The sequence below is a fragment of the Heterocephalus glaber genome, unplaced genomic scaffold (genome assembly GCF_053883595.1).
Source record: "Heterocephalus glaber isolate CG9 unplaced genomic scaffold, H.glaber_assembly_v1.0 deba00001532, whole genome shotgun sequence".
Taxonomy (NCBI): domain Eukaryota; kingdom Metazoa; phylum Chordata; class Mammalia; order Rodentia; family Bathyergidae; genus Heterocephalus; species Heterocephalus glaber.
The window spans coordinates 132,966-160,050 of NW_028258330.1; the positions used below are offsets into that span (position 1 = coordinate 132,966).

At 41.6% G+C, this 27,085-nt stretch overlaps 1 protein-coding gene across 1 annotated transcript in view; it reads left to right on the forward strand.

Annotated features, from left to right (window-relative positions):
* Nucleotides 1-27,085, forward strand: part of Ninl (ninein like) — a 97,110-nt gene that overhangs the window by 22,146 nt on the left and 47,879 nt on the right. Inside the window, exon 2 of the mRNA XM_087188598.1 lies at nt 23,624-23,819. Coding sequence (XP_087044724.1) covers nt 23,640-23,819 — 180 coding nt within the window. The 5' untranslated portion in view covers nt 23,624-23,639. The remainder of the gene's footprint in view (nt 1-23,623; nt 23,820-27,085) is intronic.

The window sequence follows — 27,085 nt, forward strand, 5'->3', positions numbered from 1 at the left end:
TGAACTTGAGAAAAGCTTTTGGTTTTTATTTTGTTCTGTTTTGTTTTTTTTTTTTTAATTGTGGGGAGGACTGAATGACAACCTCAGGTTCTATGTGTGTGGGAACTGGAATGAGAAGTCACCTGTGCCTGTTTCTGCTTTATGTGTTTTGTTGATCTGTTGAAGTGCAGTCACATTTAGGACTAACCCTTTGTGAAAGTCATATTTAGTGCCTCTATTTATTTCTGGTACTTTTCTTTACTCCACAGTTTATTTCTCCTGATGTTAATGTAATCAGCACAAATCCTAAAAATTATTGTTTGCATAGCATATTTCATTCATCTTTTTATATTTGAACTGAATTTGTTGAAGTGAATTTCTTGAACTGAATTCATATATTTGGGTCTTTTAAAAAATTCAACCTGACAGTCCCTTTCTTTTAGTTGATATGTTTATAACATTTGCATTTAGTGGAACTATGGAATTTGTACCTCTATGTGATATATCTTAATTCTTATTTTTCCTATACCCCCTCCCCTCCATTCAACCTTTTTTCCCCTCCTTATTTACAAAAGCTTTGTTTCTATTTTATCTTTCTTTTTTTTCCCTTTTCCCCTTCTTCCTTCCCCCATGTTCCTCCCTAGTGCCTCTTCCCATTTGAACTTTTTCTTCCTATTTCACATTATCTGTTATACATTTTTTCCTTTTTTACATTTTCATTTTCTCATACCAGAGAAATGATGCGATATTTACACGTGTGTTTGATTTATTTCACTTAAGAGTATGGTCTCTAGGTGCATCCATTTAGCTATAAATGTCTCAAGTTTATCCTTCTTCATGGCCAAGTAGTACTCCATTGCATAAAATACCCTGCATCTCCTGTATCCGTTTATCGATGGATGGGCATTTGGGTTGTTCCCAAGATTTAGCTATTACAAACTGTGCCGCTATAAACATGGATGCCCATATATCGCTGTGGTATGATGCTTTTAATTCTGTTGGGAAGATACCAAGAAGGGAAATAGCTGGGTCAAATGGAACTTCTAGTTTTAGGTTTTTGAAAAATCTCCACCCTGATTTCCACAGTGGTTGCATCAGTCTACACTCCTACCAACAGTGGAGAAGGATTCCATTTTCCCCACAGCCCCGCCAACATTAGTTTTTGGTTGATTTCTTGATAACACCCATTCTTTCTGGAGTGAAATGGAATCTCAGCATTGTTTTAATTTGCATCTCTCCAATGACCAGTGATATTGAACATTTTTGCATATATTTACTTGCCGTTTCTACTTCTTCATCTGAGAAATAGCTATTCATTTCAGATGCCCATTTTTGATTTGGCCTTTAAATTTGGAGGGTCTAATTTTTCTTTAGTTCTTTATATATTCTAAATATCAGTCCTTTGTCAGAGGAACAACTGGCAATAATTGTTTCTCACTCTATTGTTTGTCTCTTCACTCTGTTGGTGGTTTCTTTTGCTGTGCAAAAGCTTTTTTTTTTTTGGTGCCAGGGATCGAACTCGGGAACTTGCGCTTGCAAGGCAGGCATCGGAACCACTGAGCTAAATCCCCAGCCCTGAAAGAGCTTTTTAATAAGATGAGATCCCAGTTGTTGATTCCTTGTAATAGTTCCCATGAGATTGGGGTTTTGCTCATAAAGTCTTTGGTTATGCCTTTGTCTTCAGAGTTTTACCTATTCTCTCTTCCAGTAGATTTAGTGTTTCTGTTTTAATATTTAGACCTTTGATCTTTGATCCATTTTGATTTTAGTGTAGTGCATGGTGAGAGACATGGGTTTAGTTTTAGTCTTTGGCATGTGGAAAGCCAATTTTTTCAGCACCATTTATTAATGAAGCTAACTTTCTTCCAGTGAAGGTGTTTGGCTCCTTTGTCAAATAAGTTGGCTGACTGTGTTTGGAGTTGCTTCTGCATCTTCTAATCTGTTCCATTGATCCTTGGGTCTGTTTTTTTATCAGTACCATGCTGTTTTTATCATAGTAATTTTGTAGTATAATTTGAAGTCAGGGATGTGGTGCCCCCTGCCTTGCCTTTGTTGTCCAAAATTGTTTTTGCTATTCTGGGTCTCTTCTGGTTCCAAATAAATTTTAGGATTGTTTTCTTTAGTTCTGTGGGGTATGCTGTTGGTATTTTAATCAAGAATGCATTAAAACTGTGTAACAATTTAGGGAGTATAGCCATTTTTACTATGTTGGTACTTCCTAACCATGAGTAAGGGATATCTTTCCATGTTCTGGTATCCTCTTCTATCTCCTTTTTCAGAGTACTATAGTTTTCCATGTAAAGATCTTTTACTTTCTTTTTTAGATTGATTCCTAAGTATTTCATTTTCTCAGTGCTGTTGTGAAAGGTGTGGTTTCCCTAATTCCTCTCTCGGTAAGTTTGTTACTTATGTAAGGAAATGCTGTTGATTTTTGAGTGTTGACTTTGTATCCAGCTGTGCTACTGAATTTGGTTATTAAATCAAGAAGTCTTCTAGTGGAGTTTTTGGGGTCTTCTATGTAGAGCATCATGTTATCTGTAAATAATGATAATTTAACTTCTTCCTTTCTTACCCTTATTCTTTTTATTTCTTTCTCTTGTCTAATTGCTCAGGCTAATATTTCCAGAACTATATTGAATAAGAGTGGTGACAGTGGACATCCTTGTCTTGTTCGTAATTTTAGAATGAGAGCTTTCGGTTTTTGTCTATTTAGTATGATGTTGGCTGTTGATTTGTCATAGATGGCTTTTATCAGATTGAGATAAAGACCATCTATTCCCATTTTCTGTAGGGTTTTTTCATGAATGGGTGTTGGACTTTGTCAAATGCTTTTTCTGCATCTATTGAGATGATCATGTGATTTTTGTCTTTGGCTTTATTGATACGGTATATTATATTTATTGATTTGCGTGTGTTTAACCATCCCTGCCTACATCCCTGGGGTGAATCTTACTTGGTTGTGGTGTATTCCTTCTTGATGATTTGCTGCATTCTGTTTGCCAGTATCTTTTTATTGTTTGTTTTTTGTTTTTTCGTTTTTATTTTTTGGTACCGGGGATTGAACTCGGGTCCTTGCGCTTGCAAGGCAGGCAGAACCACTGAGCTAAATCCCTGGCCCTGTTTGCCAATATCTTATTGAGGATTTTTGCATCTATATTCATTAGGAAGATTGTGCTGTAGTTCTCTTTTTTGTTTGGTTCATTCTGTGGTTTTGGTATTAGGGTAATACTTGCTTCCAGGAGTGACTTTGGGAGTATTGTTTTTCTTTAAATTTCATTAACAGTTTGAGAGTGGTGGCATTAGATCTTCTCTAAAGTTCTTGTAGAATTCAGCAGTGAATCCATTAGGACCTGGGCTTTTCTTTGTTGGGAGGTCTTTAATTACATCTTCAATTTCATTGACTGATATTAGGTTACTTATCATTTTTATATCTTCTTTATTCAGCTGTGGTAGTTCATGTGTATCCAGGAATTTGTCCGTTTCTTCTGTGTTTTTCACCTTATTAGAATACAGGTTCTCGAAGTAGGTATTGATGATCTTCTGGATTTCTGCAGGATCCATTGTAATTTCACCCTTTTCATTCCTAATTGCATGGATTTGAGTCTTTTCTTTCCTTTTTTTTCCATAAGGTTGGCTAAGGGCTTATCAATTTTATTTAATCTTTCAAAGAACCAACTCTTGATTCATTGATTCTTTGTATTCTTTTCTTAGTTTCCATTGCATCAATTTCTGCTCTGATCTCCCTTGTATGAGCTTTGGGCTTGACTTGCTCTTCTTTTTGTAGAAGTTTGAGGTTCAACATTAGGTTATTTATTTGAGCTCACTCTTTTCCTGATGTGAGAGATCACTGCTATAAACTTTCCTTGTAGGACTGCTTTCGTTGAGTCCCATAAGTTCTAGTATGCTGTATCAGTATTATTGTTTAATTGTAGAAACTGTCTAATTTCTTCTTTAATTTCATCTGTGACCCATTGGTTGTTCAGGAGGGTGTTATTTAATTTCCATGTGTTTATGTAGTTTCTGTAATTTCTTTTGCCATTGATTTCCAATTGTATTGCATTATGGTCTGATAATATGCATGGGATAATTTCAATTCCTTTCCATTTACTTAAGCATGTTCTATGAGCTAGTATGTGGTTATTTTGGGGAACATCCCATGTGCAGCTGAGAAGAATGTGTATTCTGATACTGTGGGGTGAAACATTCTTTACTAAGTTCATTTCTTCACAGGCTTGGTTCAGTTCAGATATTTCTTTGTTGATTTAGGTATGTCATTTTGTTATTTGTTTTCTCTTTCTCCCCGACATATTTATTTCTCCCTTTCTCTTTGTGGAATTGCTTGACTGTTTCTTCCGTTTTAATTGGTCTACTGAGATTTTTACTATATGTCTTTGCAAATTAACTTAGTGGTTGTGTAGAGAATACAGTATTGATATTTAACCTTTCTCCACCTTCTTAGAAACCTCACCATCATGCAGGTTCCTCCCCCATTAGGCTGTGGTTAGGTGTGTTACATCTGTATACCCTGAAAACTGTTTCAGTCAAGGTTATGAGTTTTGCTTTCAGTTATCATATATGTTTTAAAGAACTTAAGAGTTCCACCACCTGCCTTGCAGGCGCAAGGACCCAAGTTCAGTCCCCGGTACCAAAAAAAAAAAATTATTTGCCACTTCTATTGATCTTCATTTATTCTTAGAATTCTAGATTTCTCCTGGCATTATTTCCTTTCCAACTGAAGAACTTTCTTTAGCATTTCCGTTAGAGTGGGCCAGTTGGTGATACATGTGATCATTTACTTTTCAGAGTCCTCGGATAACTACACCCTTCCTTGTCTCTTGTTGTAGGACCCTGAGGTCCTTGACAGGGTCATGTTTAGGGAGAGGAGATAGTAAACACCTTGGAAAGGGAATCAGACTCCACAAGGACAATCCCCTAAGACCAGGAAAGCTATGGGGGCTGGAAAGAGAGATCTTCAATTTACCACTTATGATCCTATGAAGTGATAGGCACTGGGAGCAGGGAGGTTAACGGCTCATGGACTGCAAGGGGTCCTGATTTGGAGCAGGGAGGTTAGCAGCTCACGGATTGCTGAGGGAAGCTGGGCTCCAGGCCTCAGCCCAGCAAGTATCCCATGATCACCTTGCCACAGATGTGTTAGGGCCACCTGAGTTTCAGATTCCTGGGCAACCTGCTGACCTAAGCCTTTTGGATCACTGACAAAGTTTGGAGTCTGTTTAGTAAGAGTTCCCAGGAGCCATAATACCTGACACCTGAAACTTAAAGGAGGAGAGGTTTAATTTGGCTCAAGTTTCCAGTGAGATTAGTCCATAGTCAGTTGAAAGGGCCAGGCAGAGGAAAGCTGCTTGTGGCAAGATGGCCAGAAAGCAGAGAGAGGAGGCAGGAGCCAGGAAAGGAGATAGATCCTTCCAGGCCATGCCCCCCATGCCCACCCCTTCAGACCAGGCCCCACTTCTAAACAGACAGCTGTGAACTCATCAGTGGACCTATCCACTGATACATATAATGTTGCCATGATCCAGTCATCTTCCAAAACTCTCACCTATGAAGACAAGGCTTTTGGGGGACGTTGTAGTTCTAAACCAAAACAGAGTTCTTCTGTTAGACAATATTAGCCATGTAGGAAGTGGAAAATGAGTAACAGTTTCTCTCCTCATATTAACCTTGCTCCCTGGGTATAGCAAAAGAAAGTCTCAGGATAACTTCTTCCAATTACACAGGCATCAATTAAACAATATTTAATGGCAGCCAGGGAGCAATGTGCGCAGCCTGCTCCATGGCCCCAAGGAGCCCAGGCTGCTGTCTTTCACGTGCCTCACCACCGCTCTGCCTGGAAGCTTCACTTGTGGAACTTGTTCTAACATTCCTGAGGCTGGGTTATTTTAATGGTTGTTAGCAAGCAACCAGAAATTCTTTACCCAGTGGCTGAACACAGGACATTTAGAGGTCAAGCTGATTGCCTCTTAGATTCTTATCCTCTAAGGGTGATGAGTGGCCATAATATATATCCGTATTCCTTAGAACTTTTAGTTTGCCAGGAAGAGTCCCTTTTTAACATTCATCAGCCAGTTGAAAACCCATGAATGTCACCAATGAACACCTATTGTTGACTCTCATTGTACAGTTCCCAGTGAGTCTGCAGCATCCCCTTTCAGCATGGGCTTCCCATGTAGAGGCCAAACTGGCCACCCAGCCTGTCCTTCCCTGGTTGAGATGCTGCTTCCATCTGGTTTGTAGCTTAGTCCTACTAGTGCACACATCTGTCTGTGCTCAATGAAATATTTAAGAGTAACCAGCCAGGTAGTAATACATATCTGTAATCCCAACTACTCAGGAGGCTGAGGCAGGAGTGAGGCAGGAGGATTGCAAGTTCAAGCCTAGCCTGCACAACTTAGTGCTTAGTGAAACCCTGTCTCAAAATATGAAAAGGGGGTGGGGGCTGGGAATCTAGCTCATTGCAAAAGCTCTGGGTTCAATCCCAGTACTGGGAGGAGAAAAGGAAGCCATAGGGATCCAAACACTGCACACAGAGAACCCATTGGTGGCAACCACGAGATTGCACATGAGAAAGACCTCAACAGATGCTCTAATCTTTGAACAACCTGAAGTACAGACTTCAGAATTCCAGTAAGAGAGATGGGCTTCTTGCCATTCCAGAATGAGAATTACTTTCATTGGGAAAAAGACCTAGCATTTCTCACAAAATCAGGTTTGTGGAATAGTGTGTTGGTCAGGTCCTTACTACAAAACACCTGAGATAGTCACCCTGAAAGGAGGAAAGGCTTGTTTTGGCTCACACATTCAGAGGCTTCAGCTCATGGTCACTGAGCCCCCACTGCCTCTGGGCCTGTGGCAGACAGAGCATCATGGCAAGAGTGGGTGGTAGAACAAAGCTGCTCACCTCAGGGCAGCCAGTACACACACACACACACACACACACACACACACACACACACACACACACACACACATACACACACACACAGAGAGAGAGAGAGAGAGACAGAGAAAAAAGGCCAGAATCCCAATGTCCCAATGTCTCCTTCAAGGACATGGCCCCAGTGACCCACTAGGCCCCACCTTTTGGGCCTTTAACACATGGACCTTGGAAGTACTTTTATCCAAATTGCAGCAGATAGACTTTGTATCTGTTACTCAACTATACAGTCAAAGTATATGTAATATTTAAATACCAATAAAACTATAAAATCACTCAAATTCAAACTAACAATGTCAATTTCATGTAATAAATCTTTGTGTATAATGGGCATAATCTCTGTGTACATGTGAACATGGCCAGCTGCATGGTGCTGTACTTCAGGCAGCCCTCTGCACAGCGTGCTATGTGCCTGACCACTCTTGGCACTTCTGTTCTCACTGGACTATGGTGAAATCTCCAGGAGGTGGCTGCAGTGTCACTTGGTGTTCCAAGTGTGTAATTTATGAGTTAAGTTTATCTCTGGTCTTTTCATCCAAAATGTGAAATGCCAATGCTGCACTTAATTTTTTGAGGCAAAACTCAGTTGAAAGTGATTACAAATCCAAAAATAAATCTGCTGTCATAGAAAACTCTGCCCCCTGAGGACATGGGAGACCCAGGCTTGGGGACCCATCCTAGCTCTACTTCCACCCCTTGATTGGGGTAGTCTAGGGACAGGAGGGACTTAGCATAGTGCTGCCACAGCTAGTGACTCTCAGGGTGTCCAGTCACTATGAAATCATCTTGTATGAACTTCATGCAGTTGCCTGAACTATTCACTCCACAGCATTTTCCCTCCTGGCACCAGTTAAATGTAGCTGGGCCTGGACAGAAGGAGTCTAAGAAGTGTGCCTGTCCTGACGCTCCATGGTGCTTCTCCTGACTTGGCCGCCTATCTTCCTGGAATTTATGCCTTTCTCTGGATATCAAGCAGAGCCCTGCTGTCAGCCATATTTGTTCCCATATTTATTCCCCTGGTGACCTGGACACTGCACTGGCTCTTCTGAACCCATCAGAGAGTCCTCCTGGTTGGCGTGGAATTAAATAATCTTTTTTCCTGATGAAGGGAATTGCTGGCTCTGGAGAGCAGTTTGGGAAGTGGGTGCTAAGGTTTGAATGAGTGTCCCCCAGAAACCCCTGTGTGGGGGGCTTGGTCCCAGCCTGTACTCTCTCGTGAGGTGCTGGACCCAGTGGAAGGAGGTGAGGTCCCTGGGGGCTGCATGTGCTTCCCACATCAGGTCCTGTCACCCCACAGGCCCCAAGCAGTGAGGCCAAGGAATCCTGGACTGAAACCTCCAAACCTTCAGCCAAAATGACCTTTTCCTCTTTTAGATTGCTTATCTCAGGTATTTTGTCACCATGATGGAATGCCAACCACACATGCTGGTTCAGGGAGCCCCTGAGCCACATAAGGCCACATGGCTGGCCATGCAGGTGCCTTGCTTAGCCTGGCCTGATTGGAGAGGTGCCTTCTGGGGAGTCCTCTGCAGGCACAGGCTTGTGTGGAAGCCACATCCCAGTGTGGCTTCCTGGGCACCCTGTTTCCTGTCCCTTCCTGCTTTACTTCTCTCTACACACTTCGCACCATCTAAAATATGATTTGTGCATTTTTCATGTCTCCTCTTACTAAAAGCAATCCCCCAGGGAATCAGTTTTGTTGTGTTTGCTGCAGTGTCTAAGGACCTGGATGATGTGAGCCGCGTAGTGGGTGTTCACTGAATATGTTTTGAGTGAGTGGTTACTGTTTTGCCTCCTGCTTTTCCCTGTACACCTCCCATTTTTCTGAGATGAGGTCTTGTGTGTTACCCACTTCCCAATTGGTGGGACTATAGGTGTATGCTACCACATCTGGCCTTTATTTAAAAGACAAGATGTCTGTGGCATGTGTATACACATCATGTTCCTCTTCCTTTTCTTTTTCAGTACTAGGGATTGAACCCCCAGGATCTTTGCACTGAATTACATCCTCAGCCCTTTTTTACATTTTATATTTTGAGATAGGGTCCCACTAAGTTGCTAAGTTGCCCAGGCTGGGCTCAAATTTGTGGTCATCCTGCCTCAGCCTCCCAGAATACTAGGATTACAGGTGTGCACCATCACACTCAGCTTCCCTGCTAACATACCCCCACAAGTTAGCCTAACACGGATCTTCTCTCTGCTCCCCCAGCCAAGCAGAGCATTTCTTGTTACCTGGGGGTGATGTGACAGGAGGTGACACACACTAGTCAGGTGCAGTTTGAGAAGTGTGCCTCTTCTCTGACTCAGTGTCCCCATACCTTTCTGGGATTTGTTCCTCTCTTCTGAGGATGAGCAGAGGCCTGCAATCAGGTATGTGAGTCCCTGGGCCAGGGGTGGAGCTTCTGTGGGCTTCATCCACACAGATGAGACTCCTGGATACAGGTCCCTAAGGCCCATGATCATCAGCACACAGTGATCAGTTAGGTCGAGCAAGGCTGTGCAGGGACAGGAAGAAGCCTGCAGGTAATTGCTTAATAACAAAAATATTACAAAACATGTAAAACCCTGGAGAATGTTACAAGGCCTTCAAGGGAAAACAGCCTTGCTAGGAAAAGCAGAAAGCACAAGCCTGTCTCTTGCCTCTATGGCCTGGTGTTGGGAAGCAGACAGTTCACTCTCCAGGTTAAGAGTTCATTCCTTTGTTGTATGAAATGGGGCACAAGCTGTCCCCACTTTTACCATTTTGTGTTTGCAGCTCTCAAAAAACACCTGTGCTCAGACACTAACAACTCTGCCTGCAGACTCTGCAGTTCCCTAAACACTTCTGAAGGGAACCAGGGCCTCTCTTCAGTATCCCCTTGGAGAATTTGAGAGAGTAAGAAAAGAAGGTGACTGTCCTTTGAGGAAAACAATGATTTTTGAATGAACCTCCATACTCACGAAGTTTGTCAAGAGGAGAAAGGCATCAGTACCAATTTCATTTGGTCAGCTTCTTTAAGAAGACTGTTTTAAAAATCCTTATTAGTTCTAAGGAGAGCAAATAAATGATTATTAAATGAATGCTTTTAGGGCTGGGGATTTAGCTCAGTGGTTTTGCCACCTGCTGCACAAGCGCAAGGACCTGAGTTTGAGTCGATCCCTGGTACCAAAAAAAAAAAAAAAGAATTCTTTTAATTCCTGCTTATTCTATCAGCACATTCATTATATTCTAGTCAGCGTGTTTTGAAATATTTTTGCTTTTCAGCAGAAGCCTTAGGCTTGCATGGGCCCTCAGGGATCTCACCCAGAGCACCTCATTCATGTGCATGAATCTAGCAGAAGCTCGGAGACAGAAGGGAACCCCTGCCTCGCCCTGCTCCCTTTCTGCCCACAGTGGACTGGGGCAATTGGCCTTGGTGTAAAACTAGTCAGATCTTTTATAAAATATGTTTTAAGATAATTGAAAATAAAAGATAAACAAAATGGAAAGTCAGAAATGCAAGGATGAAAAAAAGCCAGAAGAAAAGTGGTAAATGTATGTGTAAAGGGAAATAGGTCTTAACTAAAACAACTGATATATTCTTGTAAGATTGAAAAACTACAATGGCGTTGCATAAGATTAGGTCATTTAGACCTCTTCAGGTAGGAAATCCTGGGCAAATGATTTCAGCATCTACTTGAAGACACTGAGGAGTCTCGGGGCTTGTAGACTCAAGGGTCAGGCCTGGCGGGTGTGGCAGGATTGGAGCTCTGAGCCCAGCAGGTTCTGTGCGTGGTCCTGGGCTCTGCAGATTAGTATTGCCTGAGAGGCCGAGCGCCCTGTGACAGCCACGCAGCTCAGCATACAGAGCTGATGTCCAGGCCCACTGAGGCAGATGTCTGCTGCACTGCACACAACCAGGGTCAGCACCACTCTTAGGATGTTACCAAGGAGCTGACGCCCTTTTCTCTCTATAGGAGGAGTCATCCTCAAGCCCATATTTTTCTAGTGTCAGACATGTTGGTACACAATCGGAATGCTCAGGCCCATGAGGAGCCATGAGAATATGGATGAAACACAACAGTGTCCCCAGTTCCTGAGGGCACAGTCACCAGACACAGACATGACAGTGTGGAAAACTACGCTGAGGGAGATGAGAGACAAGGTTGAGAATTCCTACAGAGAACTACAAGCCATTAAATGGATGGGGTAGCTTGCGAAAGGGTTAATTCTGAAGAACAGCAGCAACTCAGGTGCACCCACAGCTTTACTAACAGGAGGGAGGGGCATTATCCGGGGACACACCCAGAGGGGCCCAGAGAGACAGAAAGGTGGGACACAGAGACACCAAGGAGCCCAGGGGATCTGATGTCTGTGACTGGAGTCCTGGAAGGAGAGGGAAGAACAGGACAGGGCCATACCTCAGGCTTTGAGTGCTGGTCCTGTGAGCCCCAGCAGTGTAGAAATACACATCTTCAGACAGCGCATGGACCCTGTGACTGCTCCCCTGCAGAACAGTGTTGGTTAAAGAGCAGTAAACTATTGTGTGTAAGCATGATCTGAAACATTAAGGCCACATGCCATCCAGTGCACTTGCTGTAAAAGAAGGGGCCCCTTTCTAGGTCTCCCGCTGCTGCCCTATCTGTCCCCTCCCCAGGCTGCCCTCTGCTCTCCTGAGCTCTCTCCATCCTCATTATCTTCTTTGTGGAGATGCATGATGGACATTTTTCTCTACCTGCTCACCACCAGGGCCCTCTGTCTCTCCTCAGCATATCCTGGTGCTGGATCCTTCCCGAGCCTCTTTGCCTCTCGAAGGGCCATTTCCAGACCTGGCTGAGCACCTGTCGAACCTGACACTTGTCCGTGGGGCCGCTCTGGTGTTCACTGAGGGGCCTGGGGAGTATGTGTCCTTCTGCCTGGTGCCAACATGGCTTGGAACAGAAGCTCCTGAATCTGCCTTAGTGTTTGATTCTTGGGATGACAGTGCAAGTTGGCCTTGTAGACTTAAAGGAGTATGCCATTTCTTTCAGTGGATTTTAACTTGAATGAGAGGAAAGGAAAAAATAGAAAAAGTCTCAAGGAAAACTGGGTGTGCAGGGACAGACCTGTAATCCTAGCTACTTGAAAGGCTGAGGCAGAAGGGTTGGAAGTTCATGGCCAGCCTAGGCAAGTTAGTAAAACCCTGTCTCAAAATGAAAAGGTCTAGGGTTGCAGCTTAGTGGTATACCACTTGCCTAGCATGTGTGGGGTCCTGGCTTCAATAACTAGGACCAGAAACAAACAAAACAGGATTAAGGGAAATAACTCCCAACATGATGTACAGTACTAGGCCATCACAAGGTCAAGCATCAGTGATTTGAAACTGTGAACCAATATAACCTTTGCTCCCTTTAAGTCGTGTATCTGACATTTTGTCACAGTGATGGAGAGCTGACACTGTTATTGTCACATATGCATTTCTATACTTTGTGTGCTCATTAACATGGGTTTAAATCATAAAGAAAAAAGAAGAGTTAGAAACCAAAAAAAAGTTAGACTTTATTTATCTAGTTATCTTTACTAGTGCTCTTTATATACTCTGATTTCTCTTGAGATCATATAAATCTTTTGCCTTTTACTAGTGCTCTTTATATCTTCACATAGATTCATACTACTATCTAGGTCCTCACATTTTAGCCTGAAATTACTCACTGCGGCAGTAATTCTTGTATGGTAGGTCTGTTGGTAAAGAACTCACTCACATTTGGTTTATCTAAAAATATTGTTGGTGCCTCCCTCACTCTCAAAGGACAGATTTTTCAGATTACAATTCTTGATAATGGTTTTCTTCTGGGCCTTTAATTTGTCACCCCACCACTTTCTGGCCTCGCTGGATTCTGATGGAAAGTCAGCTGTTAATTTTACTGAGTCTCCTCCCTTGCATGTGATGAATTGCTTTTCCCTGGCTTCTTTTACACTTCTCTATTCATCTGTCTTAGTCACTTTCCTTATTGCTAGGACAAAATACTGGACACCTGAAACATAAAGGAGCAGAGGTTCATTTTGACTTATGTTTTAGAGGTTTCAGTCCTTATACAGACGTGTCTGTGTAGAGCAAAGCTGCTCATTTCATGGCAGCCAGAAACTGGAGGGTGAAAGGCGGAGCTAGGGAGGAATGTACACCCCCCAGTGACCCATCTCTTCCCACCAGACCCCACATTTTTTTAAAAAACAACTTTATTATCAAACACACACACATACAAAAATTAAAACCATTCAAAGAAGAACAATACAAGGGAAAAAACTACAATAATATTCAAATACAGTAGAACTCAACCAAAACAAAACTGAAAAGCACTTCAACATTTTTCCATATAACTTAAAAAAACATCTCAAGCACCAACAAGACACCAGAGGATGTGATTTGTTTCAGAAAGATCCCCAAAACCGACATTGACCAAATAGTGGTCTGGAAAAAACTCCAGTAAGCTAGCAGACTCCACATAAACCAAGCTTCTCCATAATTTAAATTTCGATCGTATGACACGTGATGGAAACACAATCCGAGAAATATGTTATTAGGCCATTTCATCTGTGTGTATCCTTAATTACACTTTCAGTTTCTCACACTAGAGAAACTATTTGGTATTTACACATGTGTGTCCTATTTATTTCACTTAAGAGGATGGCCTCAATATGCATCCATTTAGCTATAAATGTTTCTAGTTTCTCATTCTTTATGGCTGAGTAGTACTCCAGTTTATAAAAAAACCACATCTTCTTTATCCAGTTTCCAGTTAATGGGCACTTTGGCTGTTTCCAAGCTTTTGCTATTATGAACTGTGCTGCTATAAACATGGGTACACATATATCACTGTGGTATGATTCTTTTAATTCTTTTGGGAAGATCCCCAGCAGGGGGATAGCTGGGTCAAATGGGACTTCCAATCCTAGTTCTTTGAGGTATCTCCATACTGATTTCCTCAGTGGTTGCACCAGTCTGCACTCTCACCACCGATGGAGAAGGGTTCCTTTCTCTTCACAACCCCGCCAACATTTGTTATTGTTTGATTTCTTGATAGCAGCCACTCTTTCTGGGGTGAGGTGGAATCTCAGTGTTATTTTCATCTGCATCTCTCCAGTGACCAGTGATGTTGAACATTTTTTCCAATGTTTCTTTGCTGCTTTTACTTCTTTGTCTGAGAAATGTCAGTTCATTTCAGATGCCCATTTTTGAATAGGGTCTTTGAATTTGGGGATTCTGATTTTTTTCAGTTCTTTATATATTCTAGATAGTAGTCCTTTGAGGTACAGTTGCTGAAAACTTTTTCCCACATTGTAGGTTGTCTGTTAGCTCTGTTGGTGGTTTCTCTTGCAGTGCAGAAGCTTTTTAATAAAATAAGATCCCAGTTGTTGATTCTTTGTGCAAGTTCCCGTGCCACTGAGGTTTTGTTCATAAAATCTTTTCCTATGCCAATGTCTTCAAGAGTTCTACCTAACTTATCTTCCAGCAAATTTAGTGTTTCTGTCTTAATATTTAAATCTTTAATCTACTTCTATCTTAATTTAGTGCATGGTGATAGGTATGGGTCTAGTTTTAATCTTTGGCAGGTTGAAATACAGTTTTTCCAACACCTTTTTTTAAATAGGCTATCTTTCTTGCAATGAGGATGGTTGACTCCTTTGTCAAAGATGAGGTGGCTGAGCATATCTGTAGTCATTTTTACATCTTCTAATCTATTCCACTGATCCTTGGGTCTATTTCTTTGCCAGTACCATGCTGTTTTTTTCACAGTGGCTTTTTTTTTTTTTTTTTTGGTACCGGGGATCAAACTCAGGACCTTGCGCTTGCAAGGCAGGCACCAGAACCACTGAGCTAAATGCCCAGTCCCATCACAGTAGCTTTGTAGTATAGTTTCAAGTTGGGGATTGTGATACCCCCAGCCATATCTCTGTTGCCTAAAATTTCTTTTGCTATTCTAGGTCTCTTCTGGTTCCAAATGAATTTTTGGATTGTTTTCTCTAGTTCTGTGAAGTATATTGTTGGAATATCAATTGGCATTGCATTAACCCTATATAATAATTTTGGAAGTATGGCCATTTTCACTATATTGGTTCTTCCTATCCAGGAACAAGGGAAGTCTTTCCATTTTCTTATATCCTCCTCAATCTCCTTTTTCAAAGTGCTATAGTTTTCAGTGTAGAGGTCTTTTGCTTCCTTTGTTAGATTGACTCCTAGGTATTTCATTTTTTGGATGCTATTGTAAAAGGAATTGTTTCCCTAATTTCTCTCTCAGTGAATCTATTATTTGTGTATAAAAAGGCTATTGTTTTTTGAGTGTTGACCTTATATCCAGCTACTCTACTGAATCTGTCAATTAAGTCTGGAAGTCTTTTGGCAGAGTATTTTGGGTCTTCTATGTAAAGTATCGTATGATCAGCAAATAATGACACTTTAACTTCTTCCTTTCCTATTTTTATTCCTTTTGTTTCTTTCTCTTTTCTAATTGCTGTGGCTAATGTTTCAAGAACTATATTAAACAGGAGTGGTGATAGTGGGCATCCTTGTCTTGTTCCTGATTTTAGCATGAAAGTTTTCAGTTTTTAACCATTTAGTATGATGTTGGCTGTTGGTTTTTCATAGATAGCCTTAATCAAGTTGAGATAAAGACCTTCCATTCCAATTTTCTGTAAGGTTTTTATCATGAATGGGTGTTGGATTTTGTCAAATGCCTTTTCTACATCTATTGATATGATCATATGGTTTTTGTCCTTGACTCTGTTAATATAGTGTATTAAGTTTATTGATTTATGAATGTTGAACCATCCTTGAATCCCTGAAATAAATCTGACTTGGTCAGGGTGTATGATCTTCTTGATGAAATTCTGTATTCTGTTTGCCAGTATCTTGTTGAGGATTTTTGCATCTATGTTCATTAGAGATACTGGTCTGTAGTTCTCTTTTGGGGTTGGGTCTTTTCCTGGTTTTGGAATCAAAGTAACACTTGCTTCCAGGAATGAATTTGGAAGCCTTGGTTCCCTTTCAATTTCCTTCATGAGTTTAAAAAATAATGGTGATAGTTCTTTAAATGTCTTGTAGAATTCAGCAGTGAAGCCATCAGGACCTGGGCTTTTCTTTGTTGGTAAATTTTTTATTACATTTTCAGTTTCACTCATTGTAATTGGCAGACCCCACATTTTAACAGGACATTCAGCTGTAGTACCTCCATGATTCAATCACCTTTCAAAAACCCTGCCTCTAATGTATGAGGCTTGGGGGGACATCTAGATAAAAACCATAACATCATCTTTAGGTTTCAATAGTATGGTCATAATGTATGTCAGGATAGGGATCCCTCTGAGATTTTATTTTCTTAAACCTGTAAATGAATGTCTTCCATCAAAGTGGGTAATTTGGGGTCATTTTTTTAATAAAAATAATTTTCTATGCCATTTTTCTCCTTGGTCTTCAGACTTTTAGACTATTCATTTTTCTTCTTTTTATTTGTTTTTTTGGTTTTTTTTGTTTTTACTTAACTTTAATTGCTTTATTTTCACATTCACTGCTCCTGCCTGCTGAAAATGCTGCTGGACCATTCTAATAAATTTGTCATTTAAGTAATTGTGCTTTTCAGTTTTAGTATATTTGCTTTTTTGTTGTTGTTATTTCCACTTCCTTATTGATGTTCTCATCTTCTTCATATGTTATTTTCCTCATTTCCTTCAGGGTTTTTTGTTTTGTTCTGTTTTTTGAGACAGGGTCTCACTATGTAGTTCACCCTGGCCTTTATCTCACTATGTAGCCTAGACTGGCTTTGAACTCATAGCCATCCTCCTGCCTCTGCCTCCTGAGTGCTGGGATTACAGGCATGCACCACCATGCCTGGCCTTTCCTTCAGTTTTTGACCATGGTATTCTTTAGATCATTGAACATATTTGTGACAGTTGATTTAAGATCTTTCAAAAACAATTAATTCCACAGGACAGAGATTTAGCTCAGTGGTTCCACCACCTGCCTCGCAAGCACAAGGTCCCGAGTTTGATCCCCGGTACCAAAAAACCAAAGCAAAACAAAAAAACCAATTAATTCCAGTGTCTGACCTTCCTCAGGTTCACTCAGATTTCTGTTTATTTTTCCCCAGTGAATGAACCATGTGCACCTTCTTTCTTTGTATGCTATGTAGTTTCTTGTTAAGAACTGGACATTCTGAGTATCATAAAGTGGTAACTCTGGAATTCTGATTCAGCCACTCCTCAGGATTAAAGTTCTTACTGACTGAGGGTTGCATTCCTATTTTTGGAAATTGTGTAATTTTTGTTGTATGTGGTTACTGAAATTTCTGTTCTTCCAAGTCAACCATGATCTGATAAAGGTCACCCTTCCCAAAAGGTGTTCCTATCCCAGTATCTCCTGGTACATGCTTCTGAGGGAAGCTGCTGCAGCTCTGGAAGGTGAAAGCAAGGCAGGTGTCTGCTGACATCCCTCAGAAGCCACCAGCCCAACTATGTCATGGGGGCCAGGGTCACCACTGCTCACCTGGTAGTGATCAGTCTCTCCAGGGACAGGGGCCACATTGTCACAAAGCTGTAGAGTGGGAGGTGACAATGGCACAGGCACACCCCTGACAAGGATCATCTGCCTCTCCTCCTGTCATGTTGTTATATGTCTGATCTGGCTCCCGGATTTGGAAATAATTGATTCTAATTTCTGCATGATTGCTCTGGTGGAGGGTTGACCCCTAGGCCTCCCTGGATAGTCACTTCTCCCCTGTTCTTGGTTACGTGGCTGCAAAAATATTGGTTTTCTAATTCTGTGATTTTTCTACATTGTTATTGGCTCTTTCTAGGAAAGGAATGAAGGAAGGAAGGAAGGAAGGGAAACCATAGCTTTCTTTTTTTTTTCCTTAAATTCTTTTATTGGTACATTTAAGTATATAATACGTTTACATTTATCACTGGGTGCTTGTACTTGTACATGATGCATCTTGGTTGTTACTTTTTTCCCCATTAACTGTGGGCCCTTCACCCCTCTACCCTTCCCTATTTACATGACTTTGTTTCCATTTTTTTTTTCTTTTCTCATAATTTTTCCTTTCCCTTCTTTCCTTTCCCCTTCCCTTCCCACCATCCCTACTCCTTTGGGCCTTTTTTTTTTCCTATCTCAAATTATCAGTTATTCATTATAATCATTTTAATCCTTATTTACACTTTCAGTTTCTCACACTAGAGAAACTATTCAGTATTTACACGTGTGTCCTATTTATTTCACTTAAGAGGATGGCCTCAATATCCATCCATTTAGCTCTAAATGTCTCTAGTTTCTCATTCTTTATGGCTGAGTAGCACTCTAGTTTATAAAAAAAGCACATCTTCTTTATCCAGTTTCCAGTGGATGGGCACTTGGGCTGTTTCCAAGCTTTTGCTATTACAAACTGTGCCACTATAAACATGGGTGCACATATATCACTGTGACATGATTCTTTTAATTCTTTTGGGAAGATCCTCAGTAGGGGAATAGCTGGGTCAAATGGGACTTCTAGTTCTAGTTCTTTGAGGTATCTCCATACGGATTTCCACAGTGGTTGGACCAATCTGCACTCCCGGGCTGGGGATTTAGCTCAGTGGTTTCGCTGCCTGCTGCACAAGCGCAAGCACCCAAGTTCGATCCCCGGTACCAAAAAAAAAAAAAAAAATCTGCACTCCACCAACAATGGAGAAGGGTTCCTTTCTCTCCATACCCCCGCCAGCATTTGTTATTGGTTGATTTCTTGATAGCAGCCATTCTTTCTGGGGTAAGGTGGAATCTCAGTGTTGTTTTCATATGCATCTCTAGAATGACCAGTGATGTTGAACATTTTTTCATATGTTTATTTGCTGCTTTTACTTCTTTGTCTGAGAAATGTCAGTTCATTTCAGATGCCCATTTTTGAATTGGGTCTTTGAGTTTGGGGGTTCTGATTTTTTTCAGTTCTTTATATATTCTAGATAGTAGTCCTTTGTCTGAGGTACAGCTGCTAAAATTTTTTTCCCACGTTGTAGTTTGTCTCTTAGATCTGTTGGTGGTTTCTCTTGCAGTGCAGAAGCTTTTTAATAAGATGAGATCCCAGTTGTTGATTCTTTGTGCTGGTTCACATGCTACTGAGGTTTTGTTCATGAAGTCTTTTCCTACCCCAGTGTCTTCAGGAGTTCTACCTAACCTCTGTTCCAGCAAGTTTAGTGTTTCTGTTTTAATATTTAGATCTTTAATCCATTTCTATCTTAGTTTATTGCATGGTGATAGGTATGGGTCTAGTTTTAATCTTTGGCAGGTCAAAATCCAGTTTTTCCAACACTATTTATTAAATAGGGTATCTTTCCTCCAACATAGCTTTCTTTATAGTAGAATTTTGTAGTTGAATTTAAGTTAGATGTTGGCATCTTTACTGAGAGTAAAGGTTTCTATATTTGTAATGATATCCACAGAAAGAACTCATTTTATATATTTAGAACTCTGTGTGAAAACTCCATGTGTGGATAACTGTGTAGCTATTTTGCAATTATATGTATAGACATAATTTTTTTTTTTGGTACCGGGGATCTAACTCGGGTCCTTGCGCTTGCGCAGCAGGCAGTGAAACCACTGAGCTGAATCCCCGGCCCTAGACATAAATTTTATGTCCATAGCTATAGTCTTAGCACAAATGAAAGTATATGTGGTATACAAAAAAAAAAGAGTCAACAGTTATAGAGGACCAACTATGCCAAGTGCAGTGGAAAAAAACCCAAAAAACAAAAGTATACGTGGTATAAAAATGTTTACTTACATATGTTGACATAGAATTTGAATATACAAGATTATCTGTGTATGCTTATTAATCTTGCAGGCAGTAAGTGTCCACCTATTTTCTAGGTGATGGGAGACATGTCTGCCCGTGTAGCTGTGGCCATGCCTAAGGTTATTCAGTATTTACCCTGTGCCAGATCCTGGCCATAGCACCTACCATGTTAATATGTTTAGCATGACCTCTTCCAATTCTCACAATGTCCTAGTGAGGTTGTCCATAACAGGTGACTGAGGCCCAGTGAGGTGAAGTAAGTTGTCTCACATCACAGAGCTCCAAGGTGACAACGCTCACATTAAAACAGTACTCTTACACCAGAGTCCACTGTCAGTACAGACCAAGGTGTCTTCTTTAGGAGACCCCCCAGAAAAGTAGCTTTTCCCAAACAGTTTTAAAACTTGATATTGTTACAGTTTCTGGTCTAAAAACTACTTTGTAGGGAGAAAAAAAGAGAATATTGTAAGTAATAATTAAATGAGGTATCAGCCTATTTTTATATTGTTGGAACTGGAACAATAAAAAAGAGAGCTTCTTAAACTTTATTTGACACAAAAGGGAGCTTTCAGGCCTGGGGTGCAGCTCAGTGGTAAGTGCTAGCCTTGAATATGTGAGGTGCTGGGTTTCATGCTCACCACCACAAAAAAGAAAAAAAAGGAACTTTATTGCTGAGATATTCAGTTCCTGTGGAAGCAAAAGTAAGCAAATAGCATACATTTTGGAAAACAAGAAAAAGCCAAGAAAACAATGCCAAAATGAATTCTGGTGGCTCAGAACTGCTGAGGTATGAAAGTAGACTGCGCGGGGCACGAGACCGTTAGTAGTGGCGCTGCCAGCTGCTCAGATGGAACCTAAAAGTGGCCTCAGTATTTTATTGGGGGTGTAACGCTCTCCCACTCAGGAATGCAGTTATCTTATTTTGAAGGCTACCACTCTATGCAGGGTTAGCCGACTTGCAGAGGGGCTGGTCTGGAACTGCTTCCTGTTGCAGGGGTGTTCTGGGTCCCTGGTGGATTCCCCCGGGCAGATTAAATTCCTTCAGCACTGTGCATAAATTAAGTGCAAACCAATACCTTGCTCCTCCCTCTCCAGAGGGATGCTCTGTCCTGCAGAGTGGTGGCCAAGGATGTCTGTCTCTCTGGCAATGTTCAGAGTCTTTGGAGATAGAATGAAAACAGGATTTTGCTTCACCTTTGCAGCAACATTTATGCTTGAATTTTAGCTTAAGCTTTCTGGCATCAGAACTATTGAGATTCTACTCATTTCAAATTCAAAAAAATACAACTGTGAGAAACCAAGAGTTGCTCTCTGTCTGGAATACTGTCCCCAACTCTGTGGTTGGCTGCCGCAGGCCGGCCAGGTTTTCGGGTGGTTTGATGTGCACACATTTTGCACATGTGGACTCCTGAGGATCATTAAATAAATAATTCAGTTTCAATGAAGAAGAAACCAAAGAGGCCTCTGGACTGCCCTGGTAAGTGGTGTGTTTGTTATTTATGATGGAGAGCTCTGTTTGAGGCTACACTTGGGCACCTACAGAGGCTGGGTGCCAGCAGGGCTGGGGGGAGACAGGCAGAGCTCCTGCTCAGGGCCAGGGAGGCCCCACTGTTTCCTTGCTTCGTCCCCGCGTCTGGAGGGGAAGGCTGAGGGATGTGGTGGTATTCTCAACCTTAGGGAGTCTAAACAGAAGATGCAGGGTTCCTGTCCTTTCTGTTCAGCTGACTGCTCTTCTCAGGAGGGCAGAGAACAGGCCAGATGACACTTCTGGAAATAGGATCCCACCCTGTGGGTGGGAACAGGCCTCGTGAGGTTATTAGTGGCAGCACCACAGTAAGCAGTAGAATTGGCAGTGGCTTCCATGCAGGAAGCACCTGGCATGCTCTGTAGCTGCATCCGGAGTAACTGCCTGAAGGTCTTGTGAGGTCTTGTGGTTCCCAGAGGCCGCCAAGGAGTTGCTTTGGTCCCCAGTGACCAGCAAGGTATTCTAGTTACCATGGTGGTAGTGGGAAGCTGGGTCACAGAAGCTGTAACCAGCCAGAGTCAAGCGGCTGATGGCCATGCAGGGGTCCCCAGACCTCACAGCAAGGGCTGGGGCAGGGACACCAGCTCCCCAGCTGTGGAATGGCACGGGCAGTGTCTGCATTGATTTGGAGCTCCCCTGCATGGTCAGAAAGAGTCCAATGAGTCACAGGCACCTGATCCTTGGCCTCTCCACTGACCCTGGGAGCAGGAATGTGGCCATTCTCTGGCTGACACCATCACCACCCAGGCTGCTTCAGATACATTTTGGTGACTGTCACTGAAAGGTTGTATTCATGATTTGACCAGACTTTCCAGTGGGAGGGACTTTCTATTATACAGTAGCCCTGAGAGTCCCTAGCCCAGCACATATCTGTCACCACTGCTGTGCTCCAGGTTTCTGCCAGCCCCACGAAGCACCCTAGGAGTTGGCTGCATCGTATCTGGAAGTGGAGGCCCCACTGGCAGGTATACCACAGTCAGAAACCACAGGTGGCTGCCAGGATCTTGGCTTCCTTCTGGGGATACCCAGGGGCCTCTCACCACCCATGCCATGGCTGGGGGTCAAGGATTCCTTACCCAAGGGAAGCTGCAAACTGAAGGAACTCTGGGAAGCATATTTTATTGTAATTCATTTCAGAGAAAAATAAAAATAAATAAAATAAACCATGTAATATTTCATCCAGTTCCTCAGAGTTTTGACTCACCTCCCTGCCTTGCAAGGTGATGGCAATGCAACCATCCCACCTGCACCTTAATCGTACATCTGTATTAAATCAGCGTTATTGTAGTGGGCCCTACTTATAACAGTTGTTGCTTTATTGTTTCACATTTGTGAATTATCCCACTGTTGTTGTTGTTGTTGTTGTTATTATTATTATTATTATTATTATTTTGAGGTACTAGTATTGAACCCAGTGCCTCCACTCCAACCTACATTCCCAGCCCTCTTTTTATTTTTTATTTTGAAATAGTATCTCACTAAGTCTATAAGTTGCCCAGGCTGTGATCCTCCTGCCTCAGCTTCCCAGGGTACTGAATAAAATTTCTTTTTGTTGTTGTTGTTTTGTTTTGTTTTGTTTTTGGTACCGGGGATTGAACTCGGGTCCTTGCACTTGCAAAGCAGGCGGCCAAACCACTGAGCTAAATCCCCGGCCCTAAAATTTCTTGATATATTGACACTATGACTTCCCTCAGTGTTTGTGGTTGTCCTTCCTACGGTGAGGTGGGAGATTCTCTTCTTATGATTACTTGTTAGGACTGCAGGTTTTTAGTCTAAATAATTTACAATAAATAGTATTTCTTTGTTTTAATCTGAACACTTTTAGGTGGTTATTAATTAGATAATTTTCTTCTTTTGGATTTATTAATATTCTGTATATATTTATTGAAGTTTCCATCTTTTCTGATAAGCAATTTTATTTATTGAAATATAGTAAAGTTTTTACTACTTATTTTGTATTTATAAGTAAATACTTGAATTTGTAAGGAAAAACCGCATTGACAGATTTATACAAAAAGTTTAGAATGTAGATGTGCCAAAAATATTAATACTAGTTTTTATAGGTGATAGAAATTTGTATGATTTTAATGCTCTTTGTATTTATCTCCCTTTCCTATCCCTTCCCTTCATCTTTATCTCTGTTTTCAAGTTATTGAATAATAGATTTTAACACAACAGAGACATTTGGTTCTTGTGACTGATGTCGAAGGACTGCTCATCCTTGCTGTCCCTGCCAGCATGCTCTGCCTCTCCTGCAGAGAGGGCCATGGTCCCCCAGCATACCGGACCTGGAGAGACTCCATTTATCTCTTCTCATTTGCCAGCTCTGCACTCGCGCTTGCCCAGTAGTGCAGGAACATGTGTGCAGTGGCAAGAAATTTGTCCTAATGTTTTTCTTGTCCCCTGCCAAGGCCACCCTGCTATGGGATGGATGAAGAAGATAATCACTATATCTCACAGCTCAAGGATGTCTACAACAGTTGTGACAGCACAGGCACAGGCTTTCTGGATCAGGAGGAGCTGACTGAACTCTGCCGGAAGCTCCACCTGGAGAAGCAACTGCCTGCCCTCCTGCAGACTCTGCTTGGAGATGACCACATTGCCAGGGTGGGTATCAGCCTCTGTTCACATATCACTAGGTTTTGTTGTTAGCTCTTGTGAGAGTGGATCTTGGTTGTAAACTTGATTGGCTTGAGAGACACCTAGGAGATTAGTAAAGCACACCTCTAGGTGGATCACTTGGGCATGACCTTCGGGAATATATCTAGTCCCTGTCCCTTCCTCTGTAGCTCTTCCATTTTAGCTCTGCTTCCTGGATGGTATGAGTTGATGAGCTTTCCTCTACCATGCCCTCATCCCATGATGTTTCTCCCTTGGAGCCAGCTTATGATGATCTGAAACAATGAGCCAAAATAAACTTCTTCCTCTAAGTTGTGTATGTCAGGTATTTTCTCCCAGTAATGGAAAAGCTGACTGATATAGAAAATTGTTACTGGAGAAGTGGGTCCATTGCTGATCATGTGATCATACCTAATCATGTGATTCAAAAGCCTTTGGAAATTGTTTGCAGGAGAAGTTTGGAATGTTTGCAGATGCAGGCTAGAATCCCTAGAATGCTGTAAGCAGAGCTTGATGGGAAATTCTGGTGGGAACACAGTATCAGTACAGTACAGTACTGTATAGTACAGTAAAGTCTCTTCTTGAGGTTTCAGATAGGAATGAAGATTGTATTGGGAATTTGACTAGAGGCTATGGAAGTTATATTTATGGCAAAGAACTTCTCTACATTTTATCCATGCTATAAAATTTTGTCTGAGGCTAAGCTTAAGGGCAATGGACTATTTGATCTGGTGGAGTAAATTTCAGGGCAGCACAGTGTTTAGGCTGTGGCATGGGTATTATTAGCTACTTTTACCCAGGTTTTTAGTAAAAATCAGGAGCAAAAACCAGAGCGAATGATTTGAAAAATTTAAATTTTAGCCAGAGAAGAAGCACATGTAAAGTTGGGGCCAAGATAGTGTGATTGCTGCAGAGATCAGTGCTATTAAAATGAAGCCATTTCAGGAGTGCAACACTGTCATGACATAGTCAGGGACTGCCATAGAGGTCGGGGTCAGGCAAAATCCTGAGCCCTTGCTTACCTGCTACTCATTAACAGAATGATTTGTGTTTTTTCTGGGTTAATCAGGAACTTAAAAGCCATTTTTACTGTGAACCATGCCTCTTCATTTGGCCTACAGATGCCCAATAGGTAACTAAAAGAAGAACAAAGCTTGACCTTCATTTATGTCCTTGTCACTGTAAATCCTGGGTCATATCTCTTCTCAACTCTACATAGGGCATATTGGTCATTCAGTATCTGGCTGAACAGGGCTGAATATCCTTGAATTCTCATGGTCTCATCCCATTCAAGACTGAGGACACAAGATGAGGGGTTTACAGGGACATTCAGCTACACTCAGAAGCCTCCAGCCATTGTCTTGAACCTGTGATCATCTGGATTCCAGGAAAGGCAGAGCCTCACATGACTGAGACCACTGCAGACAGACAGTCCTTTCCGTGGGAATGTAACCATCCCTCTTCTACAAAGATTCCAGAACTATGACACCAAGACCAAGATAATGATCAACCAGACCCCAGCCCACCAGCTGGCTTCCCATCTTTGCATTGGGTCAATCTAGACCCCTATAGCACAGTGTACTCTTCAGCTACCTAAGTTGGAGTCCTTTCCTATTTTCCCTCTAACTTTCCAATTAAAGCTTTTTTATTACCTATAAAAATAAAAGACAAATACTTTGCACTGGAATAAGGAAGATTCTTTTAGGGCATCTCAGCCATCAACAAGATCCAACCATCTCAGGCTCAAGGACTCAAAAGTATAAACCTGGGCTGGGGATTTAGCTCGGTGGTTCTGTCGCCTGCCTTGCAAGTGCAAGGACCTGAGTTCGATCCCCGGTACCGAAAAAAAAAAAAATGTATAAACCTTTCCTTTTAGAAGAGAGGTCCTGGGCCTCCTGTTCCCACCTTTCTATGTCTCTGGATTCATTTCATCATGCTCAGCCATCCAGGTACTCACAGGCCACTGTATCCACAGTCCAAGTGGGCCTGGCTACTGTTCGCACTGGTTGCAAACCTTGGTGTTGTTCATGTTAAGCTGGTTTTTGAGGTACACAGATGCAAAAGTTATAGGGTCACTAAGATTTCCAATCAAATTTCAAAGGAATGTTTGCAAGGCTAGACAGTGTGTTACAGGTCCAAAGTCCCTCCCATGAGCCCCTGAGAGGCCAGTGCATGATGCTGTAAGAGTGAAGGTAAAGTTCCAGGGGAGACCCCAGGAAGGTGGATATGCCAGGAACATAGCATGTCTGCTGAGGAATGCTGTAGGCAATGAGCAGAACCTGCCCAAGAGAGCAGTCATGTGGGCTGCTGCAACTGCCAAGGCCATAAGGGCAGAGTTGCCAAAGCCCTCTGGAACTCATGTCTCACCACCATGTGCCACAGATGCTGGATATGGAGCTACAGGATTTAATGTTTTCACTGATGGGTTTCAGTCGTGCTTTGGTCATTTCCCCTCTATTTTCCTGTTCCTCCCTTTTGGAATAGGATTGTTTACCATGTGCTCTTGTAACTTGGGAACACATAACTTGCTTTTTGAATTTTACAGGGGTTCATAGCTAAGAGTTTGCCTTGAGTCTCAGAGGAAATTTTAGACTTCACCTTCAGAGCAGTTCTGGGACTATTGAGATTTTGAGGAAAGTATTAGTGTGTTTTCCGTTGTATGCAGGATAGTTACATCATGGTGGTGGAATTATGACCTTGCTAGTGTCTCTATTTGGAAAGTAAAATGTATTTGGGTGTCAAGTTGAAAAGGGGCAGACTGAAACCTCTGAAACACTGATCCAAAATAAACCTTTCCTCCTTATAGTTGTGTAGGTCAGATATTCTGTCTCAGCAATGGCAAAGTGACTAATACATCTATTGTGGACACTTGGTAAATGTCGCTTGAAGATACTCATCAAACAAAATTTGTTAGCAAATGTACTGTTTTCATGTTATGAAAATCCTACATCCTGAGGAAAGTTGTTTATATAATAGAAATATTCTGTCTTGATTATAATGCTTACATTTATAAACTCTAATAAATACTACACTTAAAATTTTTTTAAAAAAGAAATCCTACACTCTAGGAAATTTTTTGAAAGTTACTTTTTAAAGGAACTTACATAGGCTTGTGTGCTTTATTTGTCCTGGTGTTTTCGTGATTATCCTGGAGTGAGATGGGGAAAATGTTTGGTATAGGGGATAGTGTGTGGTTATAGGGTTGGATCTAGGAGCAATTCACATGCTGATAAACCATTCAGAGACAAAATTTC